The following is a 19761-nucleotide window of genomic DNA, read 5'->3' as shown; positions in this document are numbered from 1 at the left end:
TCCAGTACTGTGCCTACCTGGATGCTGCCATCCCCCTTCCTTGATTAATAATGGACTGAACCTCTGAACCCATAAGCCAGCCCAATGTTGTCCTTAAAAGTTCTTGGTCATGGTGTCATTTCACAGCAATGGAAACCCAAAGACAGCTTGTTACAAAGCAGAAAAATGCATGCAGTAGAAGAATGCACTTAATTCAACCCCCCCCCCTCCCAACATGCCTTATATTTTAATGTGTATGGGTGTTTTGCCTGCATGTATGTCTATGCCCTACCATGTGTATGTGGTAGTCACGTAGGCCAGAAGAGGATGCTGGATTTCCTGGGACTGGAATTACAGATGGTGTTGAGTTGAGGATTGAACCTGGGTGCTCTAGAAGAGCAGCCCCCTGGGCCTCTCTCCAGCTTGATCATGCTACTTCCTAAAAGGTTGCTGATTTTTAACCAGCAAAGGGAAAACATGTATCTTTTTGTTACCAGGTTAGCTACATCCCATGTGACACAGGGTGGAAAAACTGGGGTCGAGGAAGTGATGTCCTGCTGGTACAGGCAGGGCTGGCACCAGGCCAGAAAAGAGATGGGAGAGTGCCTCAATTTGTGCTCTGTATACAAGTAGCACTGAAGGGTTTATTTGGTGAGTTCTGCCACTCGCCTGTGACCAAAACCTTGCAAGCTGTACCCCACATTCAGGCACTGAAGTCCCCAAACAGGTGGATAGACAAATTCAGACACTCTAAGCGGCTTAAAGAAATGAAGCATTAAAGAGACCAGTTTTTCTATTTTTATACTTTATATAATTAATAAAACAGTGCTTGTATAAAAATTCACACAAAGTTGCTAGAGCATACAAGTTCCAAAACTGTCCTGGGTCTGTGGTACATTCAGTTTTCTAAGGGTGCACTCAGATCAGTGTAACAGGCAGACATGATGCGGTATCTCATTCTCTTTGGTAAACCTATGCTCCTTACTTACTCCTCACAGTATCGCTCTGATATCCACTTTGTGCAGGGTCTGCGCTTCCTGGGATATCAGACATTAAGGCTGGATCTACAAGGACAAGGACTGCCCACAGCAGTGACAGCCCTTGGGCCCTCACCCCCCCACTTCAGAATGACCCAATGACCTCCAACTAGGGGTCTCCAGGTCCCTCTGGATCAGGTAGGAAGCAGTTGCTGGGGGGATAGTAGAAACCGAGACAATCTCTACAAGAACCCAAATGGCCACACTGTGGTGTGATCAGGCCAAATCCAGTCGCCACTAAGTAGATCCCATTGGTCAGTTGATGATTGCTGCTGATATGAACCCCTCACCCCCTAACTTAAAAGGAAAGGAAGGTTTGGGGTTCAACACTGAAGGGGAAGGGCAGCGAGCACTAACGACACTAGACATTGATTCCCTGACAAACGTTTGCCATCAGACAGACACGGCCACATGAATAAAAGCAGGATTCGAACACTGTACATTCAAGAGTATCTTCAGACATTCTTTAACAGCTTACTAACAGAGAAAACCAAGACCACTACCACCTACTGTGACATACTATTTTAGTGAACATCAGAATGTCGGGGCTAATCTTTAGTCCTCTGGATACAAGGCAAAAATCATCCAAAACACAAACAAAGAATTTAGATGAGGACAGGGGAAGTAGTTACCAACAGATTTCATGAAAACCATTAAATTCTGAAAAAATAAGTATTTTATATTTATATTGCTTCATGAAAAAAAAATGCCCACTGGAACTCCCTGTACGGATGGGTGAGTGAGGACACCATACGGTCCAGTGGGCAGGAAACAGCTCCCAGAGTGACCAGCTCTTTTCACTGAAGGGACGATGGGACTGGGGTGGAGGTGGGGGTTGGGAGGAGAGAAGCCCTACACAGTTAAAGTATTAAGGAAACCAAAATACAGGTTCCCAGAACTTAACACACTCTGGGTTACAAAAAGTCCCGCTCAGTTCCTAGAGCCCGCCATTTCTCAGATGTGACGAGACGGGACTTGTAAAAACTCAATGGCCAATTGTGCTTCTGCTGTTGCAGGGCCACACTCCGCTTTCTGGAAAGCAGGACAATTTTCACATGGCTTGGAATCCTCTCGGCTACATCCTCAAGACCAGAACAAATCCCATGGAATTCTCTCCAACCAGTGGAAGCAGTGAGAGAGTGCCACAGCCATCTTTGGGGTAACGTGTGTGTGTGTGTGTGTGTGTGTGTGTGTGTGTGTAACTAAGGCATTAGAGAGAGGCCAAGTGAGGGGGAAGGGGAAGCTTCCGGCTGCCCATTGCCTTCTTCCTGGGCACAAGAAGGTTGCCTTGTTCTCTGCGGGGCCCCTCACCTCACTTCTTATAAGGAGATATGTGTGTGCCACAAAGTCTCTGTGCACTTCTCAATGTCAATAATTTAGGTTTACAGTTATAGCATAAATAATCTGAGAATGACAGAGGATAGAAGCTTTATAGCGTTGAAAATTGTTATCTTTTAAATGCCCATTGGGTACATGCAAAATTATATCATGGGGTCTACTAGAACTAAAGTTCTTATCTTTATGAGAAAATTCATAGATTATTTCTATCACTTCTGCATATTAATGTAGCAAAATATTAAGCCATTAAAGTCATCACATCTGTAATGTCCCACAAGGGTTTCATGACTACCCTGGGCAACTCAGCCTTCTAGGTCAGGGACGCGACGCACTGAGCTTGGGAAACACGGTCTCCTTTCCTTCTTAGGCGTCTGGCCCCAGTGCAGAAGGGGAAGAGAAACGCACCTCCATGCTAGGGGTGGGCCAGGGTAGGATGGCAGAACTTCCAGGAAGGTCTGAGGGAAAAGGTCTGGTGGGACTGGGAAGGGGTGTGGGCACTCCATTTAAGATGGTTTGGGTCCTTCCAACACCTGCAAAAGAGCCCTAAGCTGGGGCTTTGGAGGTTCAAGACCACGGGAGGAGCTAACACTGAGGTCTGGGGACACGGACTTTGTACAAATACATGGGAAGTAAACAGTTCTTGGTGAACCAAAAAGCTCACCCGTAAATCACACAAAACTGTCCCTACACACTGTGTTGCAATGTGACCCTCTACAGCAACATCTCTGTGTGGAGGGCACAGCTCCCACGAAGGCTGTAAGGACCCACGCCTCCGTTCTACCTACATTCAGATCATCTTCCAGTGTTCTCATCTACACAGTGAGCACCACACGGCGGCGGCAGACAGGCTGGGCCACCGCAGAACGGAAGCTCACATAGAATAAGAAAGGGGCTACACACTACTTATAATCCATCCAATCTGCTGAATCTAAGGGGTCTATGGACTCTTCCAAAATCAGATGTCAGACACAGGATTAGTAAAACTAGTCACTGTGCCACCCGAAGCCACAGTTACCCATAATGCCTGAATATGGCATTTCTTCTTTTTTGAAAAAAGCATAAATCTAAAATCATCTTTTAAAAAAATCCCAGCAACTGACGTAACCTTACAGCATCTCATCTCAAATAGTTTATGATTTTTTTCTAAATAAAATGGCTCCCAAAGAGCCTAATGATTCTTCAAAAATTCATTTCAATAAAAAAAAAAAAAAGATAAAAATAGAAGATGTAAAACATGAGGAGAGAAACAAGTTGCTATGTTTACATTTTCTTGTTTTTCAGACAGGGTCTCATTGTCCAGCCCTGACTGGGCTGGACTTCACTGCAGACTAACCCAGTGGCCTCTGCCTAGAGGGGGGGCTACCACATCTAGTCTAAATTTGAATTTTGAATCATAAGGGTTAGGGAGGGCACCCTAGCCCTGTGAAGGGACCCTACCCTACCAATTCTCTGATTTCACAGCTTGGCTACCGCCCCCCCACCCCAACTCCGGCTGTGCCACCAGGGAACACAGAACAAAGTCATAAATACAAATGACCAAATTCAAGGCTTCTTTCTTGTGGCTGGGTAGGTGTTTACGTGTGCAAATGTAGGAAACCACTCCCCACTGGCATAAGGTGCCGGTCTGTGAGTACCATCCGAGCTCCAGAGCGATGCTCAGTCCCAAGGGCACCCACTGCTCAGCCTGCGGTGACCCAGGTCCCTGGGCAGCCCCAACCCTGTCATTTCTCCACTTTCTTGGCTTTCTTGAGGATGTCACACTTTTTCCTGTTGGGACGGCGACACCGCTCATCAATGCTAGGTATACATTCATAATGCCACACCTCTTCCATCTTCTCCACGGGGTAGACAGCTTCCACATAATGGCGGATGAGCCTCAGCCTCGTGGGGTCCAGCTGCTTCTTGTTACAAGCCCCGGAGTGGTTGTACTGCAGTCGAAGGTTCTCGGTCGTGAAGAGTTCCGGGAAGAGCCTGACCAGGAGCCGGGCCGCGAAGTTGCCCACAGATAGGCTCTGCTGCACGATCTCACGTACCTCCTTGTCTGACAGCAGGTAGGGGGAAGGCACCGGAAAGTCAGGTGAGGGGACCACCAGCTCGTCCAAGGGTATTTTGCAAAAGTCTTTGCTGCTCCTTTCAGGAGGCAGTGGGGGCCCCTCAAACTCCTCACGGAACCTCTCGGGGTTGATTGCGTAACTTGCTAGGTCCCGGCACTCAGGGCCAGGCACATGGACCTTGCGTTGCTGCTGGTAGGATCGGCGCTGCTCCGTGTCCCTGCGACGACAGCGCTCGTCCAACTTGCCTACGAACTCCAGGGTCCACACGCGGTCGTTCTTGGCTCTCGGGTAGAGGAGCTGCACGTAGTGGCGTATCAGCCTGATGCGGGCAGGATCCAGCTGCTTCTTGCCCAGGGAGCCGCTGCAGTTGTACTGCTTGCGCAGGTTCTCGTGGGTGAAGAGCTCCGGGAAGAGGTGCACGAGTAGGCGGGAAGCGAAGTTGCCAATGGACAGGCTGCTCTCATAGATGCTGCGCAGCTGCTCCTTGCTCAGAAGGCAGTCTGAGCCTGGCATCTCGAAGTCGGGCTGCGGGATCTCCAGCTTGTCAAAGTCAATGGGCACCAGCCAGATCTTCTTGGAGCGCCGGCCAGGCCGCTCGCCTTCAAAGTTGTCCTCTACCTTGACCACCGAGATGTCGTCTGGCAGGCTAGAAGAATCATAGCAGTCATCCCGCGGTGCCTCACCCTCACTGCCTCCCTCCAGCCCCAGGCCCTCCAGCTCGTCATTGATGCGCTGGGCACACTGCTGCAGCCAAGCCTCCTCCTCCTGCATGTCAGGGAAGTAGATCTCTGTGTAGTTGCGGATGATCTGCAGCCTCTGGGGATCCAGCTCCTGCTTGCCCCCGTCACCATAGCAGCTGTACTGCTCGCCCAGCTTCCGGTGGTCGAACAGCTCCGGGAAGAGCCGGTGCAGCAGGAACACGGCGAACTCACCGGGAGAGGAGGCTTCATCTAGGAACTCGGTGAGGTCCTGAGTGTCCACCACGTGGTCCGAAGCAATGGTACTGCTGCGGTCCAGAGACAGAGCTTCCTCTTGGTCCTTGTTGTCCAGAAAGTGGCTGGCATCCACTTGGTCTGCTTCGAAGAAGTTGGTGACCTGGCCACCTGGCTGGCTGTCTTCCATTTCTCTCTGGGCCCAGAAGCGGCTGAAGAAGTCATTGAGCTGCGGCAAGCACTCGGCCTGCCACACAGCCGTGTCCTTCACATTGGGGTAGTAGACCTCTACGTAGTTGCGGATGAGCTGCAAGTGCAGCGATTCTAACTTCCGCTTGGCGGCAAAGCCACAGGCACTGCAGCCGCGAGAGAAGTCCACGTCGCTGAAGAGCTCTGGGAAGAGCTGCAAAAGGAGGCGACAGGCTAGGTCACCGCAAGACAGGCTCTGCTCGGCGATTTGTTTCAGCTCGGAAGCAGTGAGCTGGTACTCGGGCGGGGGCTGGAACTTGGCCACCAGCTCGGAAGGGCTCACCTGCTTCTTGACACGGCTCACCTCAAGGGACAGCAGGTCCATCTTGCTGTGAAGCTGGGACATATTAGTCGTGAGTCCATTGAGCATGTAGAACATCTTCTGTATCAAGAAGTAGATATTGAGGTCCCCATCGGTGGCAACCCCGACACCACATTCCCGCTTCTGAGACTCACTGAGCAGGCGCAGGGGAGAAGGGCCGGTACTGGAGTTTGCCTTCTCAAAGAGCTCGTAGGGGTTGAGCAGGTCTCCCGAGGGAGGGTTCTTCTTCTCCATGATCTTGTGGGAGATGCCATACAGGGGCTTCTTGTAGGAAGGGACAGTGGCCTCAGTGGAAGGCTCCTCTTCTGCAGGCCATGCACAGCTCCCACTCCTGCCCCTGCTGGCAGGCTCTCCATTTCCCTGGCAGGGCGAGCTGTTCTCACGCGTGCGCATGCCGGCCAGGAGCGCCTAAGAAACAGAAACCATTATGTAGTTAGCTGTGCGTTCTCAAACCCTGCACTATACTGGGCTGGGACAGCACAGAAGACCCAAGGTCAATGCTTCCTAGTCCAAAACACTCTGCCTAGACAGGAACATACTACAAACACACAGCATCCGAGGGCCAACCTGTTCCATCTTCCTACTCCTTGAGAAAGGGCTCACTCAGGCTAGACCCAGTAAGGTTCTTGTAGAATACTTGTGCCAGCTTGGTAAGGCTGGGCAAGAACTTCCACAACAGATGAGCAGCCAAATAAGCATGAAGAGACCCCACGGTTGCTCAGCCGTAAGAAGCCCACACCTTCCTGCTCTCAGATGGGTACAATGGCTCCTGGCCATGGTGGCTTCAGCCTGCAGCTTCCAGGAGCACGTGGCCATGAGGCACACGGTAGCAGGCTGGCCACTAGAAGCTCCCGGGAGTCCATGGAGCAAAGATTCTCTTAGTGACTCGGGGCCACCTCAGTGCTACCACTGTTACAGCATCCCTCCGGTGCCAGTACCCACCCTACCCAACGCCACAGATGAACACCGGTCCTGAGCTTCTGCGGGAGTGCTAGTTAGGGACAACTTTCCAGCCTCCTTTGACCAAAGCTCTGGACTAAGTACTCTGTCAACGCTTACAGAGGAGGACTGCCTCCTCCAGCTGAGAGCAGCACGTCCTTGCTGCCCTGGCTATGCTCCATCACTTTTCCAGACCTAATTCACTGCCTTCCTCAGTGGCTGCCACCCATCTCAAACCAGATGTCTCAAGAGCTTTGTTTCTCTATATGCAGAAAGACGGGTGACTTGTGATAAAGAATCAAGGGCAATTTGGGGGCAAAAGGCAAGTTTTAGATCTAATATTCTAAACAATGAATATCCATATGTAATAAGGATTAAATAAGTAATTTTAGCCCAAACCTCAACAAGCTCAATACAAAAGTAACTGAAAATGGATCAGGCTTGGTGGCTCATAACTAACATCCCAGGAATTTAGGAGGCTGAGACGTGAGGATTTGCTGTGAGTTTTAGTCCAACCTTAAAAAAAAAAACAACAAAACAAAACAAAAAAACCCAGAATTTTAAGCCGGGCGTGGTGGCGCACACCTTTAATCCCAGCACTCGGGAGGCAGAGGCAGGTGGATTTCTGAGTTCGAGGCCAGCCTGCTCTACAAAGTGAGTTCCAGGACAGCCAGGGCTACACAGAGAAACCCTGTCTCGAAAAACAAACAAACAAACAAAACAACAACAACAACAAAAAACCCAGAATTTTAGATGATCTACGCTTGAACTTAGACATTAGATGGATAGTAATACATATCTATAATCCTTGGATATGGCTGTCAAAAAGAAAAAGAAAAAGGCTGCAGAAGGGTGCAGCTAGGCGGTAAAGTGCTTGCTAATATGCAAAAGACCCGGGGCTTGATCCCCACTCCTGTCCCCCACTAAACAAACAACCACCACACCAGGGAACAGATTCATTTTAAAGGTGGGCATGGTGGTACATGTACAAGTCCCAATACCTGGGAGGTAGAATCAGCAAGATTAGAAGTTCAAGGCCATCCTAAGCTACATGACACCGTATTTAAAAAGGAAGGAAGACAGAACCAGTAAACACCAAAATAACTGTGGAATGAAAGAAGCCAGATTATTCAATGTCACCTATATAAAGATTCTAGAAAATACATCCAGTGTCGTCAGAAAGCAGATCAGTGGGTGACTGGGGTGGGAGGGAGAGAGGGAAAGAAGAGACCCACAGACTGACAGACACAGGCCACTCCCTCAGGTTATGCACTTCACATACTACGAACGGACCTCAGTTACAAGTTAATAGTGATTTTTGACAAATGTTTAATTTGAACCGGGAACTTGCTGGAATGTATGTGTTTGAGAGTGTAAGTAAACAGAAGCACTGATTAGCAGGCAGTAGCAGGTAGCGGAGGAGCAAGCAGCCTCCGGGTTTATTCAGGGAAGCCGGGAACACACCGCAGATGAGCCCAGAGGTGCTGAAACTGTAATGTCCATACCGTATGGGTTCTGCTAAAACAGACTGGGAGCTGTGGCTCTGCATTAAGCTCCTGGGTCCTGGAAGGTCCCCAGGGCCTAGAAGACAGTGTCTAACCTCAGTTTACCTCACCCAGGCAGATCAGAGTCATTTGTAAGTAAAGATAATCAATTCCAGCACAAAACTGAACGTGAGTATGAGTTCGTTGTAGCCTAAGCAAACACAGGCTAAGAAGATACTCAAGAAATAAGGTTTACCCAGGCAGAGACTGTAAGGCATAAGAAAGGCAGCCCCAACAAAACAGGCAGCACCAAGCCTCCTTGCGCCTACCACATACTGATGAGTGAGGGACTTCCTGGACCCTCTTTAAGGTAAACCAAAATCACTCAGCTCACAGGAGAGAGACCTAGAAGAGCTTCTCACTGTTTCTCGCCAGGGATTGAACCCAGGGCTGTTTGCATGCTCTACTGTGAGCTACACCCCACCCCCACCCAGAATTTGTTTTTTCCTTATTTATCTTGATGGTGGGCTTGTGTTTTCAAAGATGGGAGTCTCCCCCTCCTGCCGCCTCGCCTCCATCTGCTGGGTAACAGGGTTAGGAACACAAAGGCCAGTGGCATCCCTCCCTCCTCTAACTCTCCTAACACAGCTTACTTCCTGAGAGCAGGATGGAGGGAGAAGTCCTGTGTGGTCTGTGCCTGCTCTCCTCTCTGCTCCTTTCTGGTGACTCCCCCTCCCTCCCAACCCACCAAACTAACATGACAAAAGCATGCTATTTCTAATCCTCCCCACAACTGAGCAAAGTAAAAGACTGGTGTGTGGTGTGTGTGTGAGGAGTGGGGGCGCTTTGGCTGCCCCAGAATTAGCTCTGTAGACCAGGCTGGCCTCAAACTCACAGAAATCCACCTGCCTCTGCCTCCCAAGTGCTGGGACTAAAGGCATGTGTCCCCACTGCCCAGCATAGGGCAGATATTTTACCACTGTCCAATCTCTGCCTAAGATAAGGACTCTGGGAGCTAGAGGGGAGCACTGTGGTAGAATGCTTGCCAAATAAATTCAAGACCTCAGTTCTTGTAAAGAGCTCCAGTAAAGAGAGGTCAGGCAAAACACACACAGACACGCACGCACACACACCCTACTGGCTTTAGGAAGCTCCAAGGATAGAGGGTGAGATGTGCACAGGGCCTCAGCCGCCCACCAGGGCCTCCCCTGTGTGAACTTTCATGACTCAGCTTCTATGTCTGCAACAAGGGAGTTTTGAGATACTACACACCAAGCACAATAACGTTAAGTACTTATAATTAAATTATTATTTGGTATAATGTAAGTATTTAACGAATATCTCCTATCTTACTAAGCAAGACAAAAGTAATGCTATGGCCTTTTGTTACAATGTCATGACTAACTCTCACTAATGGAGTTTCAATGCACGGGAGGGTAAGGCACTCTGAAGGCAATTCTCAGGAGTTTGGCAAGGGAGGACGATAAAGAGACTGAGCAGAAGGGGATTAAAAGCACTTTAGAGAGGGGTCTTTTAAATGGCCATTTGCCAGGACGGGGGAAGAATTCTTTCCCCATCCCCGCCAGGATAGGTATTGAATTCAGAGCCTAATGCTGTACCACAGAGCTAAACCCAGCCTTTTACATTTTATTTTAAATAAATGTATTTATTTACTTTTAGGAGAAATAGCTCATTGGTTAAGAGGCCAGGTAGCCTGGCTAGAAGACCCAGGTCTGGTTCCCCGCACTGACATGATGGCTCATAACCACCTGAAACTCCAGTTCCAGGGGATCGGACACCCGCTGCTGATATCCTCTGAACATCTCAGGCCCCAAACACACATGTGGTACATATACCTACATGCAGGGAAAACACCACTATACATAGATAAAATAAATAAATATTTAACTCATGTGTCTGTGTCTGTCTGTGTATGGTATGAACATGGGGATACAGGTGCCTAAGAGCTCAGAAAACTGTTTACCATTACATGCAGCTGTAAGCTGCCTGATGCAAGTGCTGGACTTGGCTACTCTGGAAGTATATGCTCTTAACCACTACACCATCTTTCCAGTTCTAGCATCTTCTATTTTTCAGACAAGATTTTATTTCAGACTTTATATAGTAAGAAACACACCTGGGTGACTGTGGTGGTAGTGGTGGCACCCGCCTTTAATCTCAGCACTTGGGGGGGGGGGGCAGAGGCACCCAGATCTCTGAATTCAAGGCCAGCCTGGTCTACAGAGCAATTTGCAGGAGAGTCAGGGTCATACAGAGAAACTAAGTCAGGCAGTTGTGGTGTATTCTATGTCAGCCTGGGCTACAGGGTAAGATCCTATTTCCAATAAATGAATGAATGAATGAATGAATGAATGAATGAGAGGACTGGAGTGTCACACAGTGGGATCAATAGTTCTTGCTGACTGCACAGGAAGGCCAGGGCGGGGCCCCCAGCACCAGGTACGATGGACACAGTGGTGCTTACCTGTAGTACAACCACTAGGGAGGCTGAAGCAGGAGGGTCAGAAATAAGTCATCTGGATAGACAGTTTCAGGCAAACATGGGCTACGTGAGACTCTATCTTAAACCACAAAAGGACATCAGAGTAAGAGAGATGATGATGGAAGGGAGGCCAGGAGAAAGAAAAACAGAATGGGGAAGGAAGAGCGAGGTAAGAGAGATATAGTCAGAAAAGAGTAGGCAGAACCAAGACTCTCCTCTCTGGTGCTTAGAACAGTCCAGCATTTGACACACCGTCATGGGCTTTCCTACAGCACAGACCCTAACACAACCAGGCTAGCTCGAAGGTCTGGCAAGAGGACTGTTTACCTCAATACCAAGAAGGTTGGGAAAGCACAAAAATCCTAATGTGACATGTGCTCAGGTAGACTTCAGGGGGTTCGTGCTGAGAGGCCTGAAGTCCTTACGAGACTGTCAAAACCAAAGAAACACAGGAGCAAGGCCTATGGTGGTTCCCTGTGGGCTCAGTGTATCCAAGGCAGGATCATGCACACTTTCTTTATTCAGGAACAGAAAATCAGCATGAAAGCATGGAAGGCACAAGCAGAGTCAGAAAGCTAAGTATGAAGCTTAAAAAAAAAAAAAAGAAGAAGAAGAAGCCAAGCGTGGTGGCGCACGCCTTTAATCCCAGCACTCGGGAAGCAGAGGCAGGTGAATTTCGGAGTTTGAGGTCAGCCTGGTCTACAGAGTGAGTTCCAGGACAGCCTGGGCTACACAGAGAAACCTTGTCTCGAAAAACCAAAAAAATAAAAGAACCTTCACTCCTGATAGGTTTTGGAGTTAGTATATGACAAAATTGATTCTGTGTGTCATAAGAAAAAAAAAATGGAAGAGGAAGTAAAAACCTTAAAAGAGGAAGAAAAAGATACAGAATAGAAAACTGAGAGCACCACACAGATAAGAATTCAAGGAGTGTTGCTTCATTTGTGTGTACCTGCGAATTCCTAGCTGTACACACACACACACACACACACACACAGCGCCTTGCTCTGAAATATCTGCAACCGTAGGTCACTGGCGGAAGCACTGCCCTAACAAACTCTTCTCCCTCTTCTTCTTCTTCTTTTTTTTTTTTAGATTTATTTCTATTATGTATGTGAGTACACTATAGCTATCTTCAGACACACCAGAAGAGGGCATTAGATCCCATTAGATGGTTGTGAGCCACCATTTTGTTGTTGGGCTTTGAACTCAGGACCTCTGGAAGAGTAGTCAGTGCTCTTAACTGCTGAGCCATGTCTCCAGGCACCCCCTAGTAAACTCTTATGTCTTACTTGTCAATTTCTGTAGACAAAATTAGATTTTTTTTAGCAATTTTGCATCTTAAGTTCTATTGCATCAGCATAATTGTGGTGGTCAGGGGTGAGCCTGAAACAATAGCTCAGCACCTAAGAGCACATCTGCAGGGGACCAGAGTTTGGTTCCCGGCACCAACTTCAAGTACCTCACAACCACTCCAGCTCCAAAGGGATTGGACACCTCTGGACTCCTCAGATACTATGTGCACACAACATACATACTCACACAGACACACACAGTTACAAATAATAAAAAATAAAAAACTTTAAAATAGTAACTTTCACAAATCATGGGGTTTCTATGAGATTTGCCAACAGGGAAGATTTTGAGTTTGTAGTCACAATAATTAAATGAAAATGCTCACTTGGGAGGCAGAGGCAGGCGGATTTCTGAGTTCCAGGACAGCCAGCAGAGAAACCCTGTCTGGAAAAAAAACAAAAGAAAAAGAAAATGCTACAGAGTAACTTGTCTGGCTTGGTTTTGACAGGTTTCTTTGTATAACTCTAGCTTTCAGGATCTTGCAGCCTGCCTCTGCCTCCCGAGTGCTGGATTAAGGTGTGCACCGCCGGCCTGCAGGCTAACCTTCTTGACAAGCCTGCCCTCCCCACTGGCACAGGACTCTGCCTTGAGGTCAGAGGAGCCCTGACTGTGCAGAGTGTTCTGGAGAGCGACCTGCCTTCCAGACAATATGGAAGAGAAGTACGGGGTAAGAGTCCCAGGATTTTGGCTAGAATGACTAACACTTGAACTACATCTCTGCATTCTCCCCTACTCCTACCAGGACGTGAGAATACCCACCTGGAGATCCCCTCTATGGTTCTCAGCCCAGTCTTAGCCTTTTAACACAAACACTGCCTCTCCTACCAAGCCATCAGTGGAAACATTTCTTACTAAACTGCTTAATAAAAAGCTAAGAGTCCCAGCAGAGGGCAATGTTCGTCATGCACAGAAACCCCGAACACACAACCCAACACAACATAAGCATCAGGGGAAGGCTCTTATCCATCTTATCGCCTGCACTGGGGTCTCGTCAGTCAACTCGGTGCTCAGTTAATCCCCCTGACACTGCCAAGTTGCAGGCACGCTGGCTGTGCTGACTGCTGATGATAAAAATCTCTGCTCAGCTGTCTAGGAATATCAAGAAATCTTTAAATCTGTGCTACTTGGCACACTGTATCTGGCTGACAGCTCCCAATTCTCCAAGGTGCATCTTCCAGCCATATGGGAGCTCTGTGGAACAGCTCCGGCTGATGCCAGTATCTAGCCTGATGGGTATTTCATTCACAAGGGAAGGCCTGAAGACCTCAGCTGGAGAATGGGACTGAGTGAGATGCCAGTGCTGCCACGCAAGTGACAGACAGCAGACATCCTGGGGAGACACTGGGGATCCGGCCACCAGTGCGGTAAGTACTGGTCATCAGCATCAGACCCAGATCTTAGAGCTTACTGACTTCAGTTCAGTGACTGATGAGCTTAAACAGTGTCCAGGGAGTCAGCCAAGTGGAAGGCCAAGAAGGCAGCATGCCTGTGGGAAGCACGAAGGGAAATTAATGTCACCTCAAGCATAGGCCACGTGATGTGGCAGGAGGCTGGCGCCACTCTTCTGGAATCACGGCGTTGAGGGCAATACATACCTTGCATTTTCAACACAAGTGCCCAGACCCACTTACTGATAGGTCTCTCAGGTTTGCTCTACCTGTAGCTGATACAAACGCCGAGTGCCTGGGAACTGGGCAAGACTATGGGTGCACTAGGAAGGAGTCAGCTCAGACTCCTCCTCCATTGGAGCTCTCTCTCCAGGCTTTCCTGATGCTGCTCAGAGAACCTGGAAGGGGTCCCCATCTAAGACTCCGGTGACCCCTCACAAACACCCCTGTAGCCCTCACATCCCACCAGCTCCTGACAGGGCAGGCTCGGCAGCACAAAGCTCTCAGCCTTCCCATCCTTAATGGGAAGAACGGCAATCTCCATTTGCCTGTTCCCGAGGCTTCTCAGGAACCCCCAGCTTGTTCGGCAGCCACTGTGTGTGGCAGGGTTAGACGGCATTTCTGCTCTCCAACTGAAAGACCAGCCAGAAGATGGACTCACACAAAAGGCCCTGGGAGAACAGAGCTAACCTCTGCCTGGGCAGTTCTTGACTACCACCCTTGTGTGGACAGAGATAATTACCAAGCTGGCTAGTAGGCTCAGCAGGTAAAGGGGCTTGCCACCAAGCCTGACCACCCAAGTTTGTCCCTGGGGACCCACATGGTAGAAAGAACCAACTCCTACCCCCCATACATGCCACATGCCTTGGTGTACACACACACAATCAATCAATCAACAAATGAAAGAAATTAAGAACAAATATGGCTACCAATACAAACTCCATCTGCTGCTACGCCCATTCCAGGGAGGGCAGAGCCAGTCCCTCCCACAATCCTTTTCAGACTTTTCCAAAACCACAAGTTATAAAACAAAGGTGTCAGGGAGCTAGAGTGATGGCTGGGTGGCTGCTCTTCCAGAGGTTCTGGGTTCAAGTCCCAGCACCGACATGGCAGCTTTATAACTCAAGATCCAGGGGATATGATGCGCTCTTCTGAGCTCCAAGAGCACCAGGTATGCACGTGATAAACACACAACACATGCAGGCTAAATAAACATCCATACACACAGGGGTCAGAGCGGCTAAGTTTCAGTGGGACTTCCACAGCAATGGATGGTCACCTCTGCTGACTGGGGTGGCACCGAGATGTGTGGTGTCCAAGTAGGCATCACCCAGCTTCCTACGGCAGTCCCTGCTAGTGTCTCTCTGGTAACTAATTGTAGAGGGCATGTGGAGACAGCCAGAAGTTGGGGAGTTAGAGCTGTGGGCTCGGGGAAGAGGAACAAGGGTTTGTTTTTGTTTGTCTTTAAGATTTATTAGCAGAGTGGTGGTGGTGCACACCTTTAATCCCAGCACTTGGGAGGCAGAGACAGGTGGACCTCTTAGTTTGAAGCCACCCTAGTCTACAGATTAAGTTCCAAGACAGCCAGGGCTACACAGAAAACTCCTGTACAAACAAAAAACCCAAAACAAACAAAAGTTTTATTTAGCTGGGTGTGGTGGTGCACACCTTTAATCCCAGCACTCAGAAGCCTGAGGCAGGAGGATCGCTGTGAGTTCAAGGTCAGGCTAGACTACAGAGTGAGATCCAGGATAGCCAGGGCCACACAGCGAAACCATGTCTCAAACAACAACAACAACAAAAAAAAAAGAGAATTTTAAAAATTCTCTTTAGTTATTTTCAAAGACTTATTTTTTATTTTATGTGTGTGACTGTTGTGTCTGCATGAATGTGCATGTACTACGTGTTTGCCTGGTTTTCCTCAGGTCAAAAGAAGGTGCCGGGGACTGAGCCTTCTCTCCCCAGTTGCTTTTTAAATGCTTCTCTCTTTGATGTTCTATATAAACAAATCCTGGCACCTGCAAAAGCTTTAATTTCTCCAGCTTTCCTTTAAAAACTGCTTTACTCATTCTGTGCATATTACTTGTATACTGGTCGCAGCGAGTACATGGAAGCTAGAGACCCACTTGTTGGAGACAGTTCTCTCCTACCATGTGAGCTCCAAAGACCAAACTCTGGTCACCAGGCTTGGCTTGCAAGTAGCTTCCCTTTGAAACAAGGCTGCACTTGAACTCCCTACACAGTCCTAACTATCCTCAAAGGGTGTCCTCTGCTTCCCGAGGGAAGGGAGTCTAAGCTCTGTACAAGTCACCAGGCTTGTGATAGACTGAACGAAGAGCTGTGTGCACATTAGACATGTGATATATCTTAGCTCTGTCACAGACTGGGTAACTGTTAGTGTGCCCCCTCCCACTTTCTGATGAGCGCCTGCCAGCCTCCATTCCTCAAACCCCAAATGGTCAAAGTGCTAAGAGATCTTACGCTCCCTACCTGGCCCCACTATCACTCCCAGAAGGCTCAGGAACTCTGGGAAAAGGGCAAACAACAACCCTATCTGACCTAGACTGGTGTTATTTTAGAAACTCAGCCTACACTCAAGAAGTCCGATAGCTATTCTCCAGTCACAAGGGTTCTGAGAATACTGATGTCCGGACACATACAGTTCTACAAACTGTCAAAAAAGCAAATACCAGCCGGCCACGGAGGTACACAGTTAAGCACTTAAGAGGCTGATGCAGAAATTCTAGGCTAGACTGAGCACAGAATGAGAACCTGACTCAAGAGACAGACAGACAAGCAGTGAGAGGAGCTGGGTGCAGCAGCGATACATACCTGGCATCTCGACCCTTGGTAGGTGCAGGCAGGAGAAAAGTTCAAGGTCATTCTTGATTAAAGTCGGGGAGGATATTGGGTACGCTGGCTTTTGACCCCAGGCACTGGTGCTACTTATGTTTCTAAACACTCTCCTGTGGGTATATATTCTTCACAACCACTTTAATAAAACGTCAACCTCCCTTCTAGCCCGCCACCTGCCAGAGGCGGTGGAAAAGAAAGGTTATCCGGCTATGGGGGAGGTGACCTGCTTAGAAATAGTTCTATTTCCAATCTTTGTTGTTCTCAGTCCAGTTCACTAGCAAACACCACAGGCGAATCAGCAAGGGCAGTACAACCCAGAAGAAACCGCAAAGCCTGCCAATCAGCCCAGGCCTGCAGAAGCAGCAAGAAGGCACGGGACGCTCACGAGAAGTTCTTCAGTGAGTTTCCGTTCTGTGAAGTCACCACGGGCGAAGCTCAGCAGCACAGCGTAAAGCAAACCCATACATGCAGTGGAGACCAGCAAGGCAGGGCAAAGCCAGCCAATGGCAAGCTTCTAAACATCACTGGTGTTTCCTATAACAAAACATCCCTCCACCTGTGTCTGCCCCAGCAAAACATCATAATAACCTAACTGAGTCTCCAAAGAAATGTCCACTTGGAGAAACACTCACAAGTGATGAGGTCTATGTAAAAGGCTGGTGCTTTCTATCCAGATACCACCAATCATTAGGAAAAACTGACAATAAACTGTCATCTACAAGATGTAAGACGGATGGGTATATAGCCCAGTCGGTAGTGCTTACTAGCAAGCACGAGGCTGTGGGTTCGATCCCCAGCACCACACACATCAAAACGACACACCTGTAACCCCAGCACTGGGAAGTGGAAGCAGGAAGCTCAGAAGTTCAAGGTCATCCTCAGCTACACAAGGAATCCAAAGACAGCTTGGGCGACATCAGAGGAGCGCCCAGGGCAGCTCAGTAGTAGGACTTTCTATCCTAGCATCATGAGGCCCTGGTTCTGAACCTCAATACCACAAAGAAGAAAAAGCAAATGGTAGCGCGTGTGAGGCCTTCAATTGAAAGTCCTAGCACGACAACAAATGAAAATTAAAAAGGCAATGGCGGCTTCTATACCACTGCTCGTGCTGTGTGGTCATCGCCTGTGCAAATACTGTTGTCTTCGGCACACCTGTCTGATGTGCTCTGGGGCAGTGAGGGAGCACATGGTTAACTGTTCACACAGGCGGTTCCACTAACCACTCTGTGGGTTTTACCTGCCTCCACATGAGTGGCATCGAAGAAGTCATTGTCACTATACTGGGAACGACCTATGCATGATGCGTCTCCCCAGATCACAGGGCACGAAGCAAGGGTTGGAGTTAGAGTGAATGGTCGGATATTTCTAAGTATTCCATTACAAAATGCTTAAAGGCAGTGAGGCATGATGGCGCACACCTCTCATCCCAGCATCCAGGAAGCTGGTGGAGCTGAGTTCAAGGTCAGCCTGGTCTACAGAGTGAGATCCAGGACTAAACAGAGAAACCCTGCCTTGAAAACAAAACAAAACAAAAACAAAAAATCAATTTTCTTTCATGAGCATTACAGATTGTTTAAAATTTGTCCCTCTCGCTGAGGCTTGGGAGACAGCTCAGTGGGTAAAGCACTTGCTGTGGCCGTGTGAGGAGCTGAGGTGCGATCCCGGGAACCTATCAAAAGCCACACATAGTAGGAGACATCTGAAATACCACTGCTCCTAAGGCAAGATGGAGGTGCAGACAGCTAGCCTGTTGTACACAGCACAGCAGTGAACAAGGAAGAGCCCGTGTCTCAGGGTGAGGACAGACACACCACCAGGTTGTCCGCTGACTTCCAACATAGAGGCCCTAGGATCCAGCACTCGGAAGGTAACATCAGGAGACTCAGGAGTTCAATATCAACCTTGTATAATGAGTTAGAGACCAGCCTGAATTATATGAGAACAAAAATTAAAAGACAAACCAGGGAGCCATCACTAAAGATCTCACGGCCATTGAAAGGACAGTAACAGCTATAGTGTTAGTTTGAGAGGAGACAATTTGATAATAGAATAAACGAATCAATTCCTTAAGACACAATGTGTTAAAATTAACATAAGAAACAAAATTAGTAAGACAATCTGAATATACCTGGACATACTAGGAAAATGTATGTAATCGGTAATTAGTAGTCTTCCAACACTGAAGCCAATTGGCCCAGATGACTTCAGAGGTACATTCCATAAACACTACACCTGTATAGGTATAAACCCATAGTCCAGCATTCTGGAGGAAGGGGAAGGAAAGCCAGATCTCAAGGTCAGGGTTGTTCTCAGCTGCTTAAGCTACATGGTGCTAACTGAGACCTGCCTGGAACACGTGAGGTCCTGGGTCATAACATGAAGACGTGGCTCTATGCACCCCAGGCCATCCTACGAGCCTTCTGCCTCAGCTTACTAGCCTGACAGTATCACTTGGAACAAAACATAAAGTTTCCTCTCATTATTTTTTTGTTTGTTTGTTTTGTTTTTTCGAGACACGGTTTCTCTGTGTAGCCCTGGCTGTCCTGGAACTCACTCTGTGGACCAGGCTGGCCTCAAACTCAGAAATCCGCCTGCCTCTGCCTCCCAAGTGCTGGGATTAAAGGCATGCACCCCCACACCCAGCTTCGTCATTTCTAATTTAGTACTACACTGTACTGAAGCTAATAAGGAAAGAAAACGGAAGTTAAAACTTTTCCTGTACTGGGGACAGAGCTCAATGGCTAAGAGCAATTCGCTGGTAGCTCTTCCAGTGGCCCAAGCTTTGGTCTATGGAATTTCAGTTCCAGGAGATCCAGTGCCAGCCGCCCCTCTGGCCTCCGAGAGCAGAAGGCAGTCACATGGTATACAGACATACATGGGGGCAAAACACTGATACACATAAAATATAACAAATAAAACCTAAAGGGGGCTGCCTTCAAGACCAGTGATTGGAGTTCCATTCCCAGAACCTGGTGGAAGGAGAGAAACAACTCCTTCCAAGCTGTCCTCTTCCCTCTCCGTGCACATCAGGGCATGTGAGTGTACACACACACACACACACACACACACACACACACACACACGAGTAAATGGAAAACAAAGACTTAGTGATAAATGTAAAAGACCCATCTATATAAAGACCACTATGAAAAGTTACTAAGGGCTGATATGGTGGTTTGAATAAGAATGGCTCTCATATATTAATTCTTATATTAGTCACCTGAGAGTGGCAGTATTCAAAGATTAGGGATCTTTAGAGGAAGTGTGTCACTGGGGGGTGGGTTGTGAGATTTTAAAAGCCTGTGCCAGCCCCTTTACCACCAC

The 19761-nt window shown here is 48.3% G+C and overlaps 1 protein-coding gene and 1 pseudogene across 1 annotated transcript in view; one reads left to right on the top strand and one right to left on the bottom strand.

Moving 5' to 3' along the window:
• Window positions 1–426: 426 nt before the first annotated feature.
• Window positions 427–19761, bottom strand: part of Bend3 (BEN domain containing 3) — a 36775-nt gene continuing 17440 nt past the window's right edge. The window contains exon 4 of the mRNA XM_029482938.2: window positions 427–6319. Within this exon, the coding sequence (XP_029338798.1) occupies window positions 4076–6319 (2244 nt within the window). The 3' untranslated portion in view covers window positions 427–4075. The remainder of the gene's footprint in view (window positions 6320–19761) is intronic.
• Window positions 10988–11416, top strand: LOC110303380 (large ribosomal subunit protein eL34 pseudogene; annotated as a pseudogene).

The sequence above is a fragment of the Mus caroli genome, unplaced genomic scaffold (assembly GCF_978045245.1).
Source record: "Mus caroli unplaced genomic scaffold, Mus_caroli_1 scaffold_9, whole genome shotgun sequence".
In the NCBI taxonomy this organism is placed as follows: domain Eukaryota; kingdom Metazoa; phylum Chordata; class Mammalia; order Rodentia; family Muridae; genus Mus; species Mus caroli.
The sequence above is the reverse complement of the archived record's forward strand: the minus strand, read 5'-3'. Positions and strand labels throughout refer to the sequence as shown.